The following is a 19,167-nucleotide window of genomic DNA, read 5'->3' as shown; positions in this document are numbered from 1 at the left end:
CCAGAGCGCCTGGCTGGGTATTGAAGGAACATGAGGGCCAAGCTTGATGGTGCAGTGACTCTGCAGAGGTGTTACTCTCACATGCCTGCAATACTTTCCACAGGTTAGAACACGGCTCCCTTAGATGTGGTTAAAAACTGCCAGCTCCTCTCCCTCAACACAAGCCAATTAGTGCTTTCTCAATTTCTCAAGAATATTCTAGGCCCAAATAATTCAACATCAGCATTCTTGGTTACATCACAATCCAGCCATGTTCCCAGATCAATCACTGCAATCTCCAATTCCGTCATTCCCACCAATAGCTGGTTAGACCTTCATTTCTAATTCTATTATCAGAGGATAAACTGCATGGCAGGTCTGGGAGTGCCCCATTTCACCAAGCCTGCTGCAGCAGATGCTCTTCCTGGCCCAACAGTGAAAACCCATACCCCCCGACCCCCCATAATTGTTACCGTAAGTCCTGCATAGAAAACCAAACACTTAGACTGCAGGGTGTGTCAAGGAAGAGTCCTACCAGCTCCTTTCCACCATGGTGATCAGAGATGGTAGCCAAGGGATACCTTTAGTCCTTTTCCTAATAATTAAGTCAATGTCCAGAAACTTAATTATACAAGGGGACACTGGGGTGGGGGTGGGGGTGGAGGGTGGTAGTGAAAGAACTGATAAGGCAACACACAGGCAAAGCTCAAGGAGGAAGGTGGACACCTGAACATAGTGCCTGCAGGGGTGGCTACAAGGAGCCTCTCCCATTCCAACAACAGTGGCCTCAGTACCCAGAGCACCTTCTCAGATCTGATCTCACTTTCTGCTCCTTTCTGTTCACTGAAGGCTTTAGGAACTCTACCTTTCTGTTCTCTCTGCTTTGTATTACTGCTGGCTACTCTATCCTTTGGAGGATTCTTCTTTCCCCAAATCACCCAGGGAGTGCAACAGGCTGAAAGAGGCTAAAAGTACATGCATTATTATTACCTGCTAATTAAGACCAGTAAATGTAAACAGAGGAAATAATGATGATGCTTTTCTTGTACCTACCAAACTATCAACATACTTCCTGGCACTACCCTTGAGTAAAAATGAACCTGAATATGTAACAGGAAGATTCCTTTTCCCCACCTCCCTGACATCATTTACAAACCTTTCCTAGCTAATGGCAGCCACCGGTCAGATGCAGTATTATGTATTTCCCAAATGACTTAAGGCAAAAAGACTTATTTTTGTAAACTGGTAACAGTTTGGAGATTGACAGACTGCAGAAGAAACTGAAATGAGGAAACCCATGTTTTCTCGCTAAAAAGTTTGCAACTCTAACACCATGAACAGTTAATAGATGTAAACTAATGAAGACACTGTTTTTAAAACAAGTACTGTGAATTACTACAGAAAGTAATGGTTTTGTAAACCATGGCTTAATAATTTAAAAAAGAATGCTGAATTGCTCTGCTTCATTCTTGAAGTTTTTCACTACATCTACATCTAAAAACTGGCAAGTTTTCCAAACAGTGGTGTAAAGTAAGGACAACAGTTCACATAGGGACCAATTTGGGAAAAGCAGTCAATTACACAAGTGACAATTTTAACAATGGTTCCTATGGTGCAAAGTGCTGACGCTGTAACAGAGGAACAGGTTTTGCTTACTTCTGGGCTGAAGTGGGTACACAGCATCAGTTGATGAGAATATTCCTATAGCAGTTCCATGTATAAATTTGGAAAAATGTGCAACATGTTTACATGAGAGGGATTTTCACTAAAATCTTGAGAAAAATAACTATGGCACCATTGTTCAAAGAAGAAAGGTAAATGTGTCTAATCACAATCTTGATAACTGGAGACATTAATTGCTATGGTAGCAAATTCTCAAAAGAAAGCCCCAAAATTCCAAAATTCTATGCTGCCACTTAAAATGTTCTAACCAGCTCCTGAATTGCAGTATGTTAATGATTATTTCAAAATGTAACAAATTGCTAAAATTTTTGCTAACTTTTATGAACATCTGAGATTGAGTTTTAAACTTGTAACTTTAGCAATACATATTGAACACTTACATTCAACTGTACAGAATGCAATCCATGATCTAACCAGCTCCTGAATTGCAGTATGTTAATAATTATTTCAAATGCAAAAAATTGCTAAAATTTTTGCTAACTTTTATGAACATCTGAAATTGAGTTTTAAACTTGTAACTTTAGCAATACATATTGAACACTTACATTAAACTGTACAGAATGCAATCCATTAAATCTTGAAAAATGCTATATAATAAAACAACAGAAATGAGCACACTATGAAAATGCTCTCTGACCAATTCTACAACTGCAATAAATTTAATACTGTAAACACACACGGGACAAATCTGAGCACTGTGGAAAGAGTTTAGTTGCTTTAACAAGTCATATTATAATTTTTATGAGCTAAGATTATAGAGGCAAATGGAATTCTTAGAATGTTACTTAAAAATAGATTTTTAACGACAGAGGTCCCAACTCATTCTTATATACACATGCAAAAGTTCATCTGTCACAGACAGCGAATGTTGAATTTCTACAGTTTCTGGAAGCATCCTGCACATTCAGAATTAAAATCAACAAACAGAGAAATGTCAAATATATTGAGATGGGTTGTTCAAATTTGTGTAGGACAGAACATAGCCCCTCTGGGACTACTACATACACGCTCATTGCTGCTTCTCAAAGGCAAACACCAAGTAAATACCTAAAGAGGAAATAAATAAAAGAGTTTAGTTTCTCATATGATTACAGTAAACAAAACAATCTCTGTCTTGTTCATAATTTGGTGAAAATTCTTAGGCTCTCAAGCAGCTTCTGAAGAGGAAAATCCCCATTAATTCTAAGAGTTCCTCTATTACTTGAATCATTTTTAGGCAGACATGGGATGTATATGTTTACTTGAAAAAAATTATCTACCTAAAATAATACTCTATGACATTGCAGCCCAAGGGAAAACCAGTTCAACAGTTCTAAAAAATCAGTTTAAGGTAAGAAAAATAAAACTATAACTAGATTAAAAGTATAATAAAATTATAATAAAGAAAAATAGAATTAAAAATATTAAAGATATTTTAGAAAACTAGAATGAAAGGTACATATATAAAATGACATGTTAACAATTCACCTAATTATCCAATTACTGTACTGTAGGGCCTTGCGACGGAAGTGAACTAAAAGTTCTTAAGATAATAAAAGTTCTTAAAATAAAAGTGCTACTCCAATGAACACACTGGAGTAAGAAAGCAAACAGCCTTCCTACTGATTTTCAGAACAAGTTTGAGTGGTCTGCAAAGATGATGAACCAGCTACTACATTCCCTTTAACCAAAGCCTAATTCAGAGGCCCTAACTCTCTTCAATTCTATGAAGGACAAGAGAGGTGAGGAAAGTGCACAAGAAAAGTCTGAAGCTAGAAGTTGGTTCATGAGGTTTAAGGAAGGCAACCACCTTCATAATGTAAAAGTGCAAGATGATGCAGCTAGTGCTGATGCAGAAGCTGCAGCAAGTTATGCAAAAGATCCTGCTAAGATCCTCAAGGAAGGTGGCTACACTAAAGATCTTCAATGCAGATGAGACAGTTTTTTCTATTAGAAGATGCCATCTAGAACTTTCAGTTAGAGAGAAGTCAGTACCTGGTTTCAAAGCTTCAAAAGACAGGGTGACTATCCTATTAGAGGCTAATGCTGCTGCTGACTTTAAGGTGAAGCCAATGCTCGTTTATCATTCCAAAAATCCTGAGGCCCTTAAGAATTATGCAAAATCTCTGCTCATATTCTATAAATGGAACAAAGCCTGGATGACAGTGTATCTGTTCACATCACGGTTTACTGAGTATTTTAAGCCTATTGTTGAGACCTACTGCTCAGAAAAATAAAGTTCTTTTCAAAATATTACTGCTCATTAGCAATGTGTCTGTTCACCCAGGAGGACAGATGAAGATGTGTTGGGATTCACTTGGGGTGGCTTGTGAAATATTAGGGAAAGTTATAGATTATGTTAGAACTTTAAGTCATAGAGTAAAAGATTAGGGACAATAAAAGTTTCCCCAGTTAAAGTCTGTTTACCCCACATCCCTTTGTCTCTACTCTAATTTGTTTACTCACGTAAACTTTGTGCTGGATGGCCCTCTCAGGGGGAGGGTGAAGGGGAATTACCAATAGTGTTTACTCTGGGCCCGAGAACCATGACATTTTATCATTTGCAAAACCACTCTTTTAATCATGTTAATTATCCACAAGCATGTTGACTTAGAATCTGTTATTAAAACTATACTAAATAAATATAAGCAAGGACAGGGAGTCCTATCGGTTAGCTGCAATCGCCCTCTGAGAGCAGTTGACAACCATGAGTCAGGGTCTGCAGGACAGACGTCTGCAGGTGTTGATCAATGGCTCAAAGATGTACAAGGAGATTAATGTTATTTTCATGCTTGCTAATACAACATCCATTCTGCAACCCATGGATCAAGGAGTGATTTTTAAGTCTTATTATTTAAGAAATAAATTTTGTAAGGCTATAGCTGCCATGATAGTGATTTCTCTGATGGATGTGAAGTAAATTAAAAACTTGATGGAAAGGATTCACCGTTCTAGATACCATTAAGAATGCTCATGCTGGCTGCTCTCCAATGCCAGCACCGCCTCTCGCTCACCAAGCTCCTGCTGAAGAAAGAGGGTAAGTAAGGAGGTCTCTATACCATGGCTCGTACAAAGCAGACTGCCCACAAATCGACCGGTAATAAAGCACCCAAGAAGCAACTGGCTATAAAAGCCACTCACAAGAGTGCAACCTCTACTGGAGGGGTGAAGAAACCTCATCGTTACAGGCCTGGTACTGTGGCAATCCATGAAATTCGATGTTATCAGAAGTCCACTGAACTTCTGATTTGCAAACTTCCCTTGCAGCATCTGGTATGAAAAATTGCTCAGGACTTTAAAACAGATCTGCACTTCCAGAGCGCAGCTATCAGTGCTTTACATGAGGCAAGTGAGGCCTATCTGGTTGGCGTTTTTGAAGACATCAACCTTTGTGCTATCCATGCCAAATGTGCAACAATTATGCCAAGACATCCAGCTAGCACACCGCATATGTGGAGAATGTGCTTAAGAATCCATTATGATGGGAAATATTTCATTCTCAGAAAAAAAAAAAATCTCTTCTTCCTGTTATTTGTAGTTCTGAACGTTAGATAATTTTTTTTCCATGGGGTCAAAAGGTACCTAAGTATATATGATTGTGAGTGGAAAAACAGGGGACAGAAATCAAGTATTGACAGTTTTTCCATTTTCATTTGTGTGCGAATTTTTAATATAAATACAGAGACATAAAGCATTAATGCAAGTTAAAATGTTTCAGTGAACAAGTTTCAGCGGTTCAACTTTATAATAATTATAAATAAACCTGTTAAATTTTTCTAGACAATGCCAGCATTTGGATTTTTTTAAAACAAGTAAATTTCCTATTGACAGGAAAAAAAAAAAAAAAGAATGCTCATACTTCACAGGATGAGCTCAAAATATCAACATGAACAGGAGTTTAGAAGATCTGGATTACAACCCTCATGCATGACTTCAAAAGGGGTTCAACACATCAGTGGAGAAAGTAGCTGCAGATGGGATGGCAACAGCAGAAGAATTAGAATTCAAGTGGAACCTGTAGATGTGACTGAATTGCTGTAATCTCATGAGCAAACTTGGACAAATGAGGAGCTGTTTCTCATGGATGAGCTTGAGATGGAATCTACTTCTGGTAAAGACACTGGGAACATTGTTGAAATAATAACAAAGGATTTAGAATATTAATATTATATAAACTTAGTTGATAAAGCAGCAGTAGAGCTTCAGAGGAGTGACTCCAATTTAGAAGTAAGTTCTATAGTGGGTAAAACACTACCAAACAGCATTGCATGCTATAGAGAAATCTTTTGTGAAAGAATGGTCAATCAATGAGGCAAACTTCATTGTCTTAACTGCCATAGCCACACCAACCTTCAGCAGCCACCACCCATCGAAGAGTATTTCTATGATTGAGAAAAAACCCTTTATCAGCAAAGAAGATTCAGATTCGCTGAAGGTTCAGATGATCATTAGCATTTTTTACAAATGAAGTAGCTTTAAATAAAGGAATGTACACTGTTTTCAGCTACAACACTACTGCACACTGAAAAGACTACCGTATAGTGTAAACATAACTTTTATATGCACTGGGAGACCAATCTCAGTGACTTGCTTTATAATGGTGATGACTGCATGGCTGAGCATGCTTTGACTTTCTATGATAAACAGGCCCCTGCCTGTTTTCTGTCCTATTACTGTGCTGCGAGCCACATTTCATTTCAACTAAATGATACTGACTGGAAACTGGTAAATAAGGAGCAGAGAGTAGCTTGACCAAAGCAGTATTTTGGAAAGACTGCTATGGTACACCTGTACAAGTTGGGTTGGAAGAGCAAGAAGCTGGGGTCTTGCAAGGCTATCAGGCAGTTAGCTGTGTTCATCTACCTTCCATTCAAAAGTCATCTCAAGGAGTGAGGCCTCCTGCTCACTGGAGATACATCTCCAAGGTATGCCTGTGTATCTTCTAATAAAATGCCAATAGATTTTAAGGCAAGAAAATACCCGAAAACGTGACAAATCCTGAAAACATCACAAGGATGTTTGGGGCATGTTTCAGGATACTCAACAGTGAGTCAAGATCAAGTCCATCTAAGCGGGACTTCACACTTGTTGAGATGACTTTTGAAGGGAGGGTAGATGAACAACACAGTTAACTGCCTGATAGCCTCCTAAGACTCCAGCTTCTTGCTCTTTCAACCCAACTGGTACAGGAATACCACAGCAGTCTTTCCAACATGTTACTTTGGTCAGGCTATTCTCTGCTCCTTATTTGCCAGTTTCCAATTTCTTTTAGTTGAAATGAAGTGTGGTTAGCAGCACAGTGATAGAACAGAAAACAGGAAGGGTGTTCATCAACCCTGCTGCTCTTGCCAGAAGGTAAGGAGAAAAAACAGTCCCCAGCACTTGCAGCACATCAGCGTGCACAGCATGTCAGCACTCACAGCTGGCCAGTATAACTCATGCTGTCCCCTACTCTGTATGACCTTTGTGCAGTCCAGCCCTGCCAAATCCCACCCGCAACATGCCCATACCAATTGCAAACAACCCTTCAGTCCTGTCCTGTCTTCATTTAGGGTTATTTGAAACCATTAACATGCTAGAGTCTGATTTTCAATACATAATTAGTAACTTTCTTTCTAACTTGAACCTCCTGAAAAGTCCCACTTATTGTATAAAATGCCTTCTATGCAGGCATTTCTATTGGGATTTTAAAAAATCAAATCGTGAACCACTTCCACTTCCAAAAACAAATCAACGGCAATTCTCTCCTTTCTCATTTAAAGCTATCTTCTAGAGGAGAGGTGACTCTGGTGATAGCTTAATGATCAGACCAGTAGAAGTCTAAAGTGTAGCTTGGGCCTTTTAGACTCACAATGCCATGCAAGATGCGCTCTAACCCACAAAGTCCTCTAGCATAGAACAGTGCAATTCACCAAAGAGCCAAACAATCCTGGGGTGCTATACCCTAGCTGCAATTTGGCCATTGTTCTTTTTACATGTCCAGCCCATCTCTTCTAACTGTCTGGGGCCATCTAATTTTTCATTTGTACATTATGACTAAAGTCCACACTTAATAATATAAAAATACAGTTCTAAACCACAGACAGTACCACCATCAATGATGACCCTTGATCAAAATTTATACCCTACTTTAGGACTAGCAGGTATCTAAGACACGTAACCAGTCTCCACTGCAGGCAAAAAGTAAGAAAATCAATAGTTTAGGCACATGCTTACCAGTGTGTCAAGGATGATCATATGTGTAAAACACCCTCCAGTTCCATTTCTAGTAATGGTACCAACGTTCAGAGCCAAATAGCCTCAAAATACTGGTCTTGCTTGACTCCTTTCCTTTTCTTCTCTATCCAACTCAGGAAGTCTTACTAAATATTCCTTTTGCCAGGCTTCCATGAAACCATGGTTAAGATGCCAGATCACTTAGGTAAGCTAACCACAGGTTAGCTCTGTGACCTTAGCTAAGTTGTTAGTTTTCTCATCTGTGAAAGGAGATATAACACTCTACTCATAAAGTCGTTGTGAGGATTAAATGAGTTACAACATGTGAGTTATTATAAGGATGAAATGAGTTACACATGCCTCCACGTGTTCAACACTCAGTAATATTATTACTACCACCCAGATTTCATTAGTTTTCATTAAGCTCTCCTTCACCTTTGTTCCCCACTCCGGTAACATTAGCAATTAAAAGTTCACCTAGTAGTATGTTTATCTGTGCCTGTTCCATTAGAGTGTATGCTTCTAGAAGGTAGAATTTAACATCTTTATTTTACTTTACCTTTCACAGAACTTCATGTAACTCAGTAATGTTTATCAAATAGATTGTCCTTAATGACTACTTGTGCCTCAAGAGCAACCATATATGGGGATTCCTATGGTACCAGCGAGACTCTGTGACCTGACTTGCTCAACACCCACTGCTGAAGAACCACAGGCCTTCCAGATTTGCTGTGCTGCTGGTCTCTCTTCTGAACACAGAAATTTCACTTCAGAATATTTCTGCACCACACTTGTCCCCTATTGTGCACACCTCTAACACATCCCGCTCATGGATGTTTCATTGAATGTTCTAGTATTATGCCTTCACTCTCACATCAGAGTGGCCAGAATAAAAAAAAGACATGCCAACATTCTATAAGCCAAAAATTTCACTCAAAATCTGAAGTAAACACTTCAAATAGAGATGGCTCCTTAGTAACAAACAGACAAGGACAATGTTTACATATGCTCACTAAAGTTTATGCTGAGCAAGACCCTGTGTACAATATATCTTCTCTTGGCACTACACAGCTGTGCAAACAAGGAGGATCAGACATATGCAGAAATATAGGTATGTGTGTGTAAACACAAATACAACCTAAAATGTGCCAGAAAAACTCAAAGTTTTCAGATTTTTTTTTTTTTTGAGACAGAGTCTCACTGTGTCGCAGATTGGAGTGCAGCGGTATGATTACAGCTCACTGCAGCCTTGACTTCCCAGGCTCAAGCAATCATCCCACCTCAGCCTCCTGAGTATCTGGATTATAGGCACGTGCCACCACGCCTGGCTAATTGTTTCATATTTTTGGTAGAGATGAGCATTTGCCATGACACCCAGGCTAGTCTGAACTTCGGGGCTCAAGGAATCTGTCTCTCAGCATCCCAAAATACCAAGATTACAGGTGTGAGCCACTGCGCCCAGCCTTTTTTCAGGTTTTAATGACCACTTTGAAACAGGACCTTTGAAATTATTGCTTAGCCTATGCTGATGATATACTCACTTGTAGCTTCCCATTCTGATTTACTTAAGGTTCCCTAAAATTACAAAAGAGAAAAAGAAAATTTTAGAATAAATATGGAAATAAACATGCTTATTTCTAAATAATGGACAGAAACGGCCAAAAGACTCTAACTTCACTGTAAATACACATTCAATTCATGGTTAATCATATTGTGATCTGAGCATAAAAATCAGTGAGATTAACTTTGAAAGCCATCTTCTCACACTTTAATCCACCTGCCATATTCTCTAACCTGCGAATTCTCAACCAAAGGATGAATGTGTGTGAAGAGGGCACAGTGTGTGTGTGTAACTGGAAAATGCATCTATCTTATATTCTTAATACGGAAAATGAAAACATCAAAGAGCACTGGTGGAAAAAATACAATTTTTGTGTTTTTTTCAAAGGAATAACAAAATACATACCACACAAAGGAAATAAATTATATTTATGTAGCTATCAAAATATTAAAAATGTGTTGCTTTGCACACACCATTAACTATAATAACATGATCTACTGGCAGTTCTAGTGACATAATTTTCCAGATGTGATAAATGAAAACAATATTCTAAGACAGGCAACCCCAAACTTTTTACACAGGGGGCCAGTTCACTGTCCCTCAGACCATTGGAGGACCGTCACATACTGTGCTCCTCTCACTGACCACCAATGAAAGAGGTGCCCCTTCCTGAAGTGCGGTGGGGGGCCGGATAAATGGCCTCAGAGGGCCGCTTGGGGAACGCCTGTGCTAAGATATTAGCAAAAATGTCCTATGAAAATATCTGTAATTTCTACTGATGACAAAGTCATAGCAGCAGCTAGTACCACTGTTTTACTATTGTATTCATCATTTCTGAAATGTAAACTTCTACACAGAAGTCAAGAGATGTAATATTTTCCCATTTAAATTCCTGGATCCCTGAATTTTATGTATGAAACATACATAGATTCATCTGCCTACATTAGCAGGCAACTTGCACACCAAGCCTGTAATTTTTTCTCTATCCTCGCTGCCTCAGATATAGTACTCCATTCTCAGTCCACTGAAATAAGTGTTATTCCATCTTCTGTGGTTACAAGAAGTCAACATAACTTAGGGGAAATAATTGATTTGTAAATCAGTGAGCCCAAGTATTGTAAACAAGCGAAATAATTTCCTATGTCTTCACGTAATGCATGTTTTCTCATTCACTATAAAATACTTCCAAAAATGAAAACTTACCAAAGGTAACCTTACTTGACTGTTCTTCATGTACTTTGCTGCGTGTTCATAGTCATCCACCTTCTCAGAGACAAGTTTAGAATTCTCATTTGCAGGATACGGCTGTGGAAACCGATGAAAAGTCCTAGTTACAATAATACATTGAAATTTGCAATTCAGAAATAAACACACTAAATCACTGAAATACCATAATTAGGAGGATAATCCATAAGTACTATTTCAGGAATGTAAACTACACATACTTTTCAAATATGAAAAATAAATAAATAAAAGGAGAAATCCTCTCTCAAACCAGCAACTTTTTTGCGACAGAGTCTTGCTCTGTCTCCCAGGCTGTACTGCAGTGGCAGGATCTCTGCTCACTGCAACCCTGGCCTCCTGAGCTCAAGTCTCCTGGGTAGCTGTGACTATAGGCAAAAGTCACCATGCTGCCTAATTTAAAAAATTTTTTTTTGTAGAGACAAGGTCTCAGTATGTTGCCCAGGCTGGTCTTAAACTCCTGGGCTCAAAGAATCCTCACACTTCAGCCTCCCAAAGTGCTGAGATCATAGGTGTAAACCACCACATACAGTCTTATGGTCAACTTTTATCACAATCTTAGGATATTCATAGCTGAAATAAGCTACATAATTTAGTCACTACCAAGAACCGTTTAGCAGCAAACACTTGCACCTTCTCTACTGCCAGCCAAAGGCTTTGTATGTCACAAATACAGAGCTTAAAGATGTCATACAAAGAGCTGAATATTAAAATAATAGTGATTTAATAGCCATGAAAAGCATAAAGGGCAATTACAAATAATACAAATTAATAAGTCAAGTCAACATAGAACCCTGTTTAATAATCCAGCCTCCAAAATATAGACAGTTCCCATATTTACATAAGACTCTGGAGAAGGGTCAGAAAAACATGCTGTTTTTAAGGGTATGCTGGCCAAATGTTTATTCAAATTACTTCAAGTGCTATTTTCAATCCATTTTAAGTGATATCTCTGTATAGTATTTGCATTACGCCTTTTAATACATGTAAATCAGGCCTGGCTCAGTGGCTCACGCCTGTAATCCCAGCACTTTGGGAGGCCGAGGCAGGCAGATTGCTTGAGCTGACGGGTTTGAGACTAACCTGCAAAACATGTCAACATCTTGTCTCTACAAAAAAAAATACAAAAAGTAGCCAGGCATGGTGGTGTGCACCTGTAGTCCCAGCTACTCAGAAAGCTGAAGTGAAAGGATCACTTGAGCCAGGGTCGGGAGAAGTTGGGGGGACTCAGTGGGGAGGGCATACAGTGAGCCAAGATGGTGCCAGTGCACTCCAGCTTGGGTGACAGAGAAAGACTCTGTTTCCCTCGCTACCCCCTCAAAAGACAAACCACATACATGTAAATCAAAATACAATAAATTACATAGAACCATCTACTCTACAAAGTTTATATTTTTTAATAATATAATTCATTTATAATTGTCTTACTGCAACAAACTAGCTAAAAAGGAAACACTTTAAACTTACAGCTCCCTAATATACTTTTAAGAAAATGATCTATGAATATCTGCTTTACAACATCTTTGTCTCTTTTCTTTATAAATATCCTGCTGCAAGTTCAAGCATTAGAAATTTACCTATTTATGTACTGTTTTAAAAGTGTTCAGCTATTTGGGACTGCCATATCATTAGCACAAGCCACCTTACTTTGTGTCACATCCCAACACAGAGATGTGATAAAGAATACAGACTATCAATCAGATTTTTTTAACTTTAATTCCACATGCTATCATTTTACCATATCACAAAGCTTCAGAACTTCATTTCTGAATGCCTGCCACACTATTTTGTTATAAACGTATTCTTCAACTTATCCTCCATGTGATTATCTGCTTATCACTGGATACCATTTCTCTCCTCTACTGATCATTTTGAAAGACCAACCAAAACATGATAATAAAGCGGCAAAACATCATTGTTTTTCAAAACTCATTTTTTGAGACAGAGTTTCAGTTTTGTAGCTCAGGCTGTAGCGCAGTGGCACAATTTCCAATCACTACAACCTCCACTTCCTGGGTTCAGGCAATTCTCCTGCCTCAGCCTCCCGAGTAGCTGGGATTACAGGCATGTACCACCACATTCAGCTAATTTTGTATTTTTAGTAGAGATAGGGTTTCACCATGTTGGCCAGCTGATCTTTAACTCTTAAAGGTGATCTGCTCGCCTCGGCCTCCCAAAGTGCTGAGGTTACAGGTGTGAGCCACCATGCCTGGCCCATAACATCTTAAAACATATATATCTTAGTGTCTTCTCTAAAAGGAGTTACTTTTCCAGAACTGTCCCTAGCATATGTTTGCTGGTGAAAAAAAGAACACAGGCCCATGGCCTACATATTTTCATTCTTTCTTCTGTTTCAACACTCCAGGAAAGCAGAAAAGTTTTATTGGTTCTAGTGCTGAACCCGGATGAAAGCTGAATGCTTCAGGAAAAGACTTTTTATGGCAAATATCAAGAAACAGATCCATTTAAACCTCTGACCTGGTCAAAAGCAGTGGCATCTGACTGCTCTTTCCACCTTTGGTCTGGTTTCAACGTCCCTCCAAAACATCCTCTATTATGCCACCCAACCAGTATCCTTCCTAACTCTTATTTGGTCATGTCCTTTCCTGCTCCAAGTCCTTTACTGGCCCACCAGAGTGACCTGGTCAAGAAGTAGGAAAACCAAATAAATTTTCAAACTGCATGTTATTACTGCTTCTGTCCCCAGACAGCCATGCTAACAGGTCATATCCTCAAGGGCAGTACTGGGAGAGAAGAAAGATTGCTGAAAAATTGTGAAAGCCATTAGCACTACTTCATTGAACATCCCATGCTCTCAGGTTTCTCTGCTTGTCCTCTTTCAGTCTCTTCCAGTCTTCTTTCTTCTCAAAAGGCCCTTTATATACTCACTGCACTTGGAATGCTTCTGTAATACTAAAATTTCCACCATGGACTGCATTATTCACTGGAATAACATGCCATAAAATTCTTGTTATCCCGTACCCTACTACCTAAGTACATTTTGATATAAATTACACAAGTGAATTCATTACCTGTATGCTAAGAGAAAGGCTAAATAATTGATCATTGTCATGCAAAACACCATCAAATAAAGGCAATATGCTAAAGGTAATGCATGTGTGTGTGGGGTTGTGGGGGAAGTTATCCACACATGGTTTTGCTAGCTTTCTCCTCTTCGTCAAGTCAAGCAAAACAAGCCTCCCTTCCTAAGATAGAGCCAATAAAAACATTCTTAGATCTAAAGTACAGAAAATATAACTAATAAAGAATATAACATTTTGCTGATTATATCTCTCAAAAGACAATTTAGAATTTACAGAAAGTCTTCCCACTTGACATGTGGGAGTGGCTGGGTGCAGGTACAACTTCAACAGGAGACTTTTGTTTGAATATCATCTACAAAAACTGAAGAAACTCTAAAAGTCAGTAGCTATATTGCCTTGAGCAAGTCATTTATCCTCTGAGCCTCAGGCTGCCCACTTAAATGTGAAAAGTGGCCAGGTGCAGTGGCTCATACCTGTAATCCCAGTACTTTGGGAGGCCAACGCGGGAGGATTGCTTGATGAGACCAGTAGTTTGAGACCAGCCTGGACAACATGGCGAAACCCCACCAGTACAAAAAGTTTAAAAATGAGCAAGGTGTGGTGACACACGCCTGTAGTCATAGGTACTCAGGAGGCTGAGGTGGGAGAATCACTGGAGTCCAGAGGTGAAGGCCTCAGAGAACTCTGATTGCATCACTGCACTCCAGCCTGGGCAACAGAGCAAGACCCTGTCATTAAAAAAAAAAAAAAGAAAAAATAGGAAAAAAAAAAAGAAAAGTTACCATTCTGCCTACTTCATGGAATTAATTATAAGGTTAAGTGCTTAATGTACTTAAACTGAATGAACTCTCTAAAGAAGTTTAATATCCATTTGATGAATATGATTCTACTGATCAATAAAAAAAAAGGTTCACTGAATATTTTAGGTCTGTCCAACCAGATATTGTCTGAAAAGGAAAAACAATCAATGGCTGTGTGCTTAAAGTTTATATAGATACCTTCACTGCTGCATTAGGACAGGAGAGGTCTCAGCAACAATACAGTCTAAAAGACTGGAACCCTGCTAAAGAACTACCGTACAATGAAATTACGCATGGTACAAGCTTGTGTGGACACTGGCCAGGAAGGTTCTAAATTACTCTCGTAACCGACACTGTTGCAAACAACTGGTTCTCAACTGGGGGCAATTCTGCCCACCAGAGGACATTTGGCAATGTCTGGAGAGTTTTTTGGTTACCATAACTGAGGACAAGGGTGTTACTAGAAGGCATCTAGTGGGTAGAAGCCAAGAATGCTACTGCATCTCCTACAATGCACAGCATCTCACAGCAAGAAATTATCCAGAACAAAATGTCAACAGTTCTGAGGTTGAGAAATCCTATTTTAAAGCAGCACTATCTAGAAAACAAAATTTGGTAACAGCATTCTTTCATCAAGTATTTACTGAACACTCATCATGCAGTTTCTGCATCAAGCTCTGTCCTAGGTGCTGAAGACTGTAATACACATAATTACTTCATGTCCAGATGGCCTAGCAAGGATCTCAAGAACAGCTGAACAAGTTCACCATGACTGGAATTTTTACATCTTTTCTAAAAACTCACCTCCAAGGCCTGCATTCGTTTTAACAGCATTTTATTTTCATTGTTCTTAATCTTTTCTTCGTAAAATTCCCGAAATGTTTTTTTGTAGACTAGTTTCATACTGTATTTCTTTGCCATTCTGTCCAAAAAAGAATATTTAATAAAAAAGCTTCCAAAATGTTTGTAATTCCTCAACTGACTTTTGTACAACAGTGACATCTTCTGGACTTAACTAAAAAAGCTACCATTTCCTTCATAAATTCACAACAGAGTAATAAAAAATGAATCCAAAATAACATATCGTACCTAAAAGAAATATGCATTCTAAATCTCATTCAGATAGCTCTTTTAGTATAACACATAGGTCAGGAAGCAAATGAAAGAGTCTCTGGGGCGATGAGATAGGGAAGAAGAGCGGTAGGAAACTCTTTTCTACTGATTCCATTTTACTTTACTTGATCTCTCACAGCAGCACTGAAAATAGCTGCTGACTTCTTTCTTAAAGATTCACTTTTATCTCTTGACTTCTCTGGCAAGAAACGCTATTAATTTTTCCCCATCATGGACCGCTGCTTTGCAGTTGTTTTTTTTTTTTTTTCTTTTTTTCTTTTTACTTGCAGGTTTCTTTTTTTTTTTAAACCCAACTTTTAAACTTTCAAGATTCTAAAGAGTTCGGCCCAGAGTCCTACTCTCTTCCACCTCTGAGCTATCTGTAGTTCAGCCCTCTCTAGTCACTCAGTACTAGTACAATCAGTACTGCTTAAAAATCTTCACCTGCATGCGTCACTGGTACTTTCTAACTTCCCACATCTAAGGCTGAACATCACTACTCTTTTTCTGCCAGTGCCTGCCATTTCAGTAAATCCATCTAATGATCCATGCCATCTCCCCGTCTCTTTTACCCACTGTGCTCAATACACATCACTAAGTCTTCTCTACTTTATCTAGAAAACATCAATTTCAAATAGGTCCACTTCTTACCTCCTGCATTTGGCACAATCCTGCTGCTTCAGTCACGATCACCACTCAGTGGTACCAGTCCAAAAACTCATTTTGCTTGTCCTCTGCTTCCATTCTTATCTCTCCCTCAATGAATTTTCCAGTCGCAGCCAGATTAAGCTTTCAGAAATATGGACCTGAGTCACGTCACTACCTTCCTTAACACCCTCCACTGGGCTCCAGTGCACTCAGGACACAGAACATGGTCTCTAAGATATTCATCTGTAAAGGAATGCTGCCTCATTTTGGGACATCCCCCATGATCAGTCATGATGGGCCTTCTTTTAGCATCCTGGACTAGCCTGGTGTTCCCACTGCAAGGCCCTCACACACACTGTCCTCCTGTCAGGAGTATTCTTCCCTCCAGTCTTCAGCTGCCCACCTACTATTCCATCCTTTAGAGCCTGACTCAAACATCACTTTACAAGTTTTCCTTAAATCTTCAATTATATTAGGTCTCTCTGTTAGATTCTTAGGTATTTTTTTTTTCCTCACTGCATTTGCCAAGTTTATAATTACATATCTGTAGACAACAAGCGGGTATCTGGAGATGACTTCAGGCAGCAGATTAAACAGGAGTGGAAGAGAGGGAGGAAACCCTGAAAGTTAGGTGGGAGGGCTTGCATACAGGGTGGCATTTGAGGAGATAGGGTAAGGGCAAACACTGGAGGGCTGCTGAGGTTTCTATGTAAGAGATATAAATAAGGCAGGATTCTGTTACTTCAATTAACCCTCCTTGGAAAGGCAACATGAGAAAAATAAGTCTTTTATTCCACGCAGTTCATTTTCTTTTGTAAATCTCTAAAATAAGCCTTTAGAAATGAAACCAAGTTTTACATCTAAAAAATAACATGACTCAAAGAATTGAGACCCAATTTGAATAGGTTTTGCCACATAAAAAACTTATTTCTGTTCAGTTTCTTAATGAAATGGCAAAAAGGCATCTCAAAAACGCCTACACATTTTCATATTCTATTTCCTCCAATACTGTTTCAATAAATAATCTTTTTAAAAAATCAGATATTAAAGTGATGACTCAGGTTAACCATCATTAGGCAATTTTAGTTAAAACAAAAATAAGACTGCTAGTTCTTGCTTAGCGCTTAAAACAGATCTTTTGTTTTATTCTTTACCTTTTGGATTATACTAAAATCACCAAGTCAGTTAACTAAAATCTCAAGCTAACATATTAAACATATTCAACAACATTCCACAATTAAGTTCTTTTTAAAATAAAGTTGAAGAGCAATAACATTTCCCCAGTTTATTAGTTTTAAAAATTAAAACCTAAAATAAAATTGGTATTTTTAAATTTTGTAAATGGTTTATACTTATAAAATTATTCACAGTACTTTCCTCGTGTTCAGTCACAATGCTTGCCACTTGGCTTTCTTATATTATTAAATAAGCTATTATAAAATTCCTGAAAATACTGTACCCCTAATTTTACAGACTGAGTTACAAATCAAATCATCACCAAGCAAAAATAAGCAGACAATAACCTTCTTTTACTCAGTTAATATTTAAAACAAAAGATTTTTGTTTTTAAAAGTAGAAAATCAAGTTCAATCAATCATGACATGGCCTACATTTAAGCTGACTTTTTATAGTCTTCCCATCAGGGAACCTCCAGAAACCAAGTTGTATTACAAGGCCTTAAAGTCTTACCTGATAAGGCCCAGTTACCCCCTGATTTTCCTGTGTCTACAGTTTGTCAGGACTCCTAGGAATTCAGGCACATGGGAGAATATGTTCCTGAATCAGGATTTTATCAACATTGCCTGTGAGACACAGGCAATTTCAAAGCTATAGTAAAATGCAAACAACTTTTAATACTCATCTCTGTCAATAGGAAGATCTTTGATTTATGAAGCCTCATTGTTTACCACCAAAGTTTCCAGCAGTCACTAAAAAAAAAACTTTTGCTATTTGCAGTGTCAGGCATTTTGTGCCACAAGCTGAAGCAACTGGACCCCTTTTTCACCCATAGGATTAAAAAATTCCAGGAATGAAGGAAAAATAATTAAGTTAGGCTATATAGGACCTATGGCACCAATCTCCTAGATTTGAGGCTAGTCTTTTTTAAAAAAACTAACAAAAAACAAAAAAAAAACAAGATTGTACTTTTTCTTAGGCCCCATTTAAAATAAAGGTAAAAGAAATACTGCTTTCCCCCCTTTTTCTTTCCCTTAAGAAAAAAAGAAAAGAGCGAATAGATTAATGACTTCTTACTCATTTAGTAATGGAAAATAGACCAAGAATTCAGGGACATCCACAACACCTTCCAAGTTGAAGTCATATTTGCAGCCAAATAAAGGATAATCTCCTTTCTTCTGAAATTTCACAGTGTATATTTCATTTCCAAATGATTCTGTTTCTGAAGCTTCAAGGCGTCTTCTATCAAGGTTATCCCCCAAACAAAATAAAAAGATTAAAATTGTGATTAGACTTATTTTGATCAGACTATGCATGTGAAAAACTACATGATGCACACTTGATTAGCTTTTTAGTTAGATCTGGGCTTTTTTTTTTTTTTTTTTTTTAAGTGACAGGATCTTACTCTGTCACTCAGGCTGGAGCGTAATTGGTGTGATCATAACTCACTACAGCCCCTAACTCCTGGGCTCAGCCTCCCGAGTAAGGACTACAGGGGCATGCCACCATGCCTGGCTAATTAGTAACTTTTTTTGTAGAGACAAGGTCTCACTATGTTGTCCAGGCTGGTCTCAAACTCCTGGCCTCAAGTAATCCTCCTGCCTTGGCCTCCAAAATGTTGTGATTACAGGTGTGAGGCACCGTACTCTCTTGATCGGAGCTACTTTTAAGAAGCAATATACTAAAAGATCACTAACAGTCACACCAATACAATTAAGCTGGAAGT

The 19,167-nt window shown here is 38.4% G+C and overlaps 1 protein-coding gene across 3 annotated transcripts in view; it reads right to left on the bottom strand.

Annotated features, from left to right (window-relative positions):
* Positions 1–438: 438 nt before the first annotated feature.
* RNMT (RNA guanine-7 methyltransferase) overlaps positions 439–19,167 on the bottom strand; it is a 34,587-nt gene continuing 15,858 nt past the window's right edge. For 2 of the 3 annotated variants that reach the window (XR_012513191.1, XR_012513192.1), the window contains exons 7-12: positions 18,519–18,683; positions 15,309–15,426; positions 10,622–10,723; positions 9,399–9,432; positions 7,858–8,117; positions 439–2,709 (exon numbers count right to left, since the gene is read on the bottom strand). Coding sequence is in view for 1 of the 3 variants with exons in the window: in XM_003924881.4 (XP_003924930.1) it covers positions 2,672–2,709; positions 9,399–9,432; positions 10,622–10,723; positions 15,309–15,426; positions 18,519–18,683 (457 nt within the window). In the remaining 2 variants the exon portion in view is untranslated. The remainder of the gene's footprint in view (positions 2,710–7,857; positions 8,118–9,398; positions 9,433–10,621; positions 10,724–15,308; positions 15,427–18,518; positions 18,684–19,167) is intronic. The other variant, XM_003924881.4, reaches the window with a different exon arrangement.

Source organism: Saimiri boliviensis, chromosome 13 (genome assembly GCF_048565385.1).
Source record: "Saimiri boliviensis isolate mSaiBol1 chromosome 13, mSaiBol1.pri, whole genome shotgun sequence".
Classification (NCBI taxonomy): domain Eukaryota; kingdom Metazoa; phylum Chordata; class Mammalia; order Primates; family Cebidae; genus Saimiri; species Saimiri boliviensis.
The sequence above is the reverse complement of the archived record's forward strand: the minus strand, read 5'-3'. Positions and strand labels throughout refer to the sequence as shown.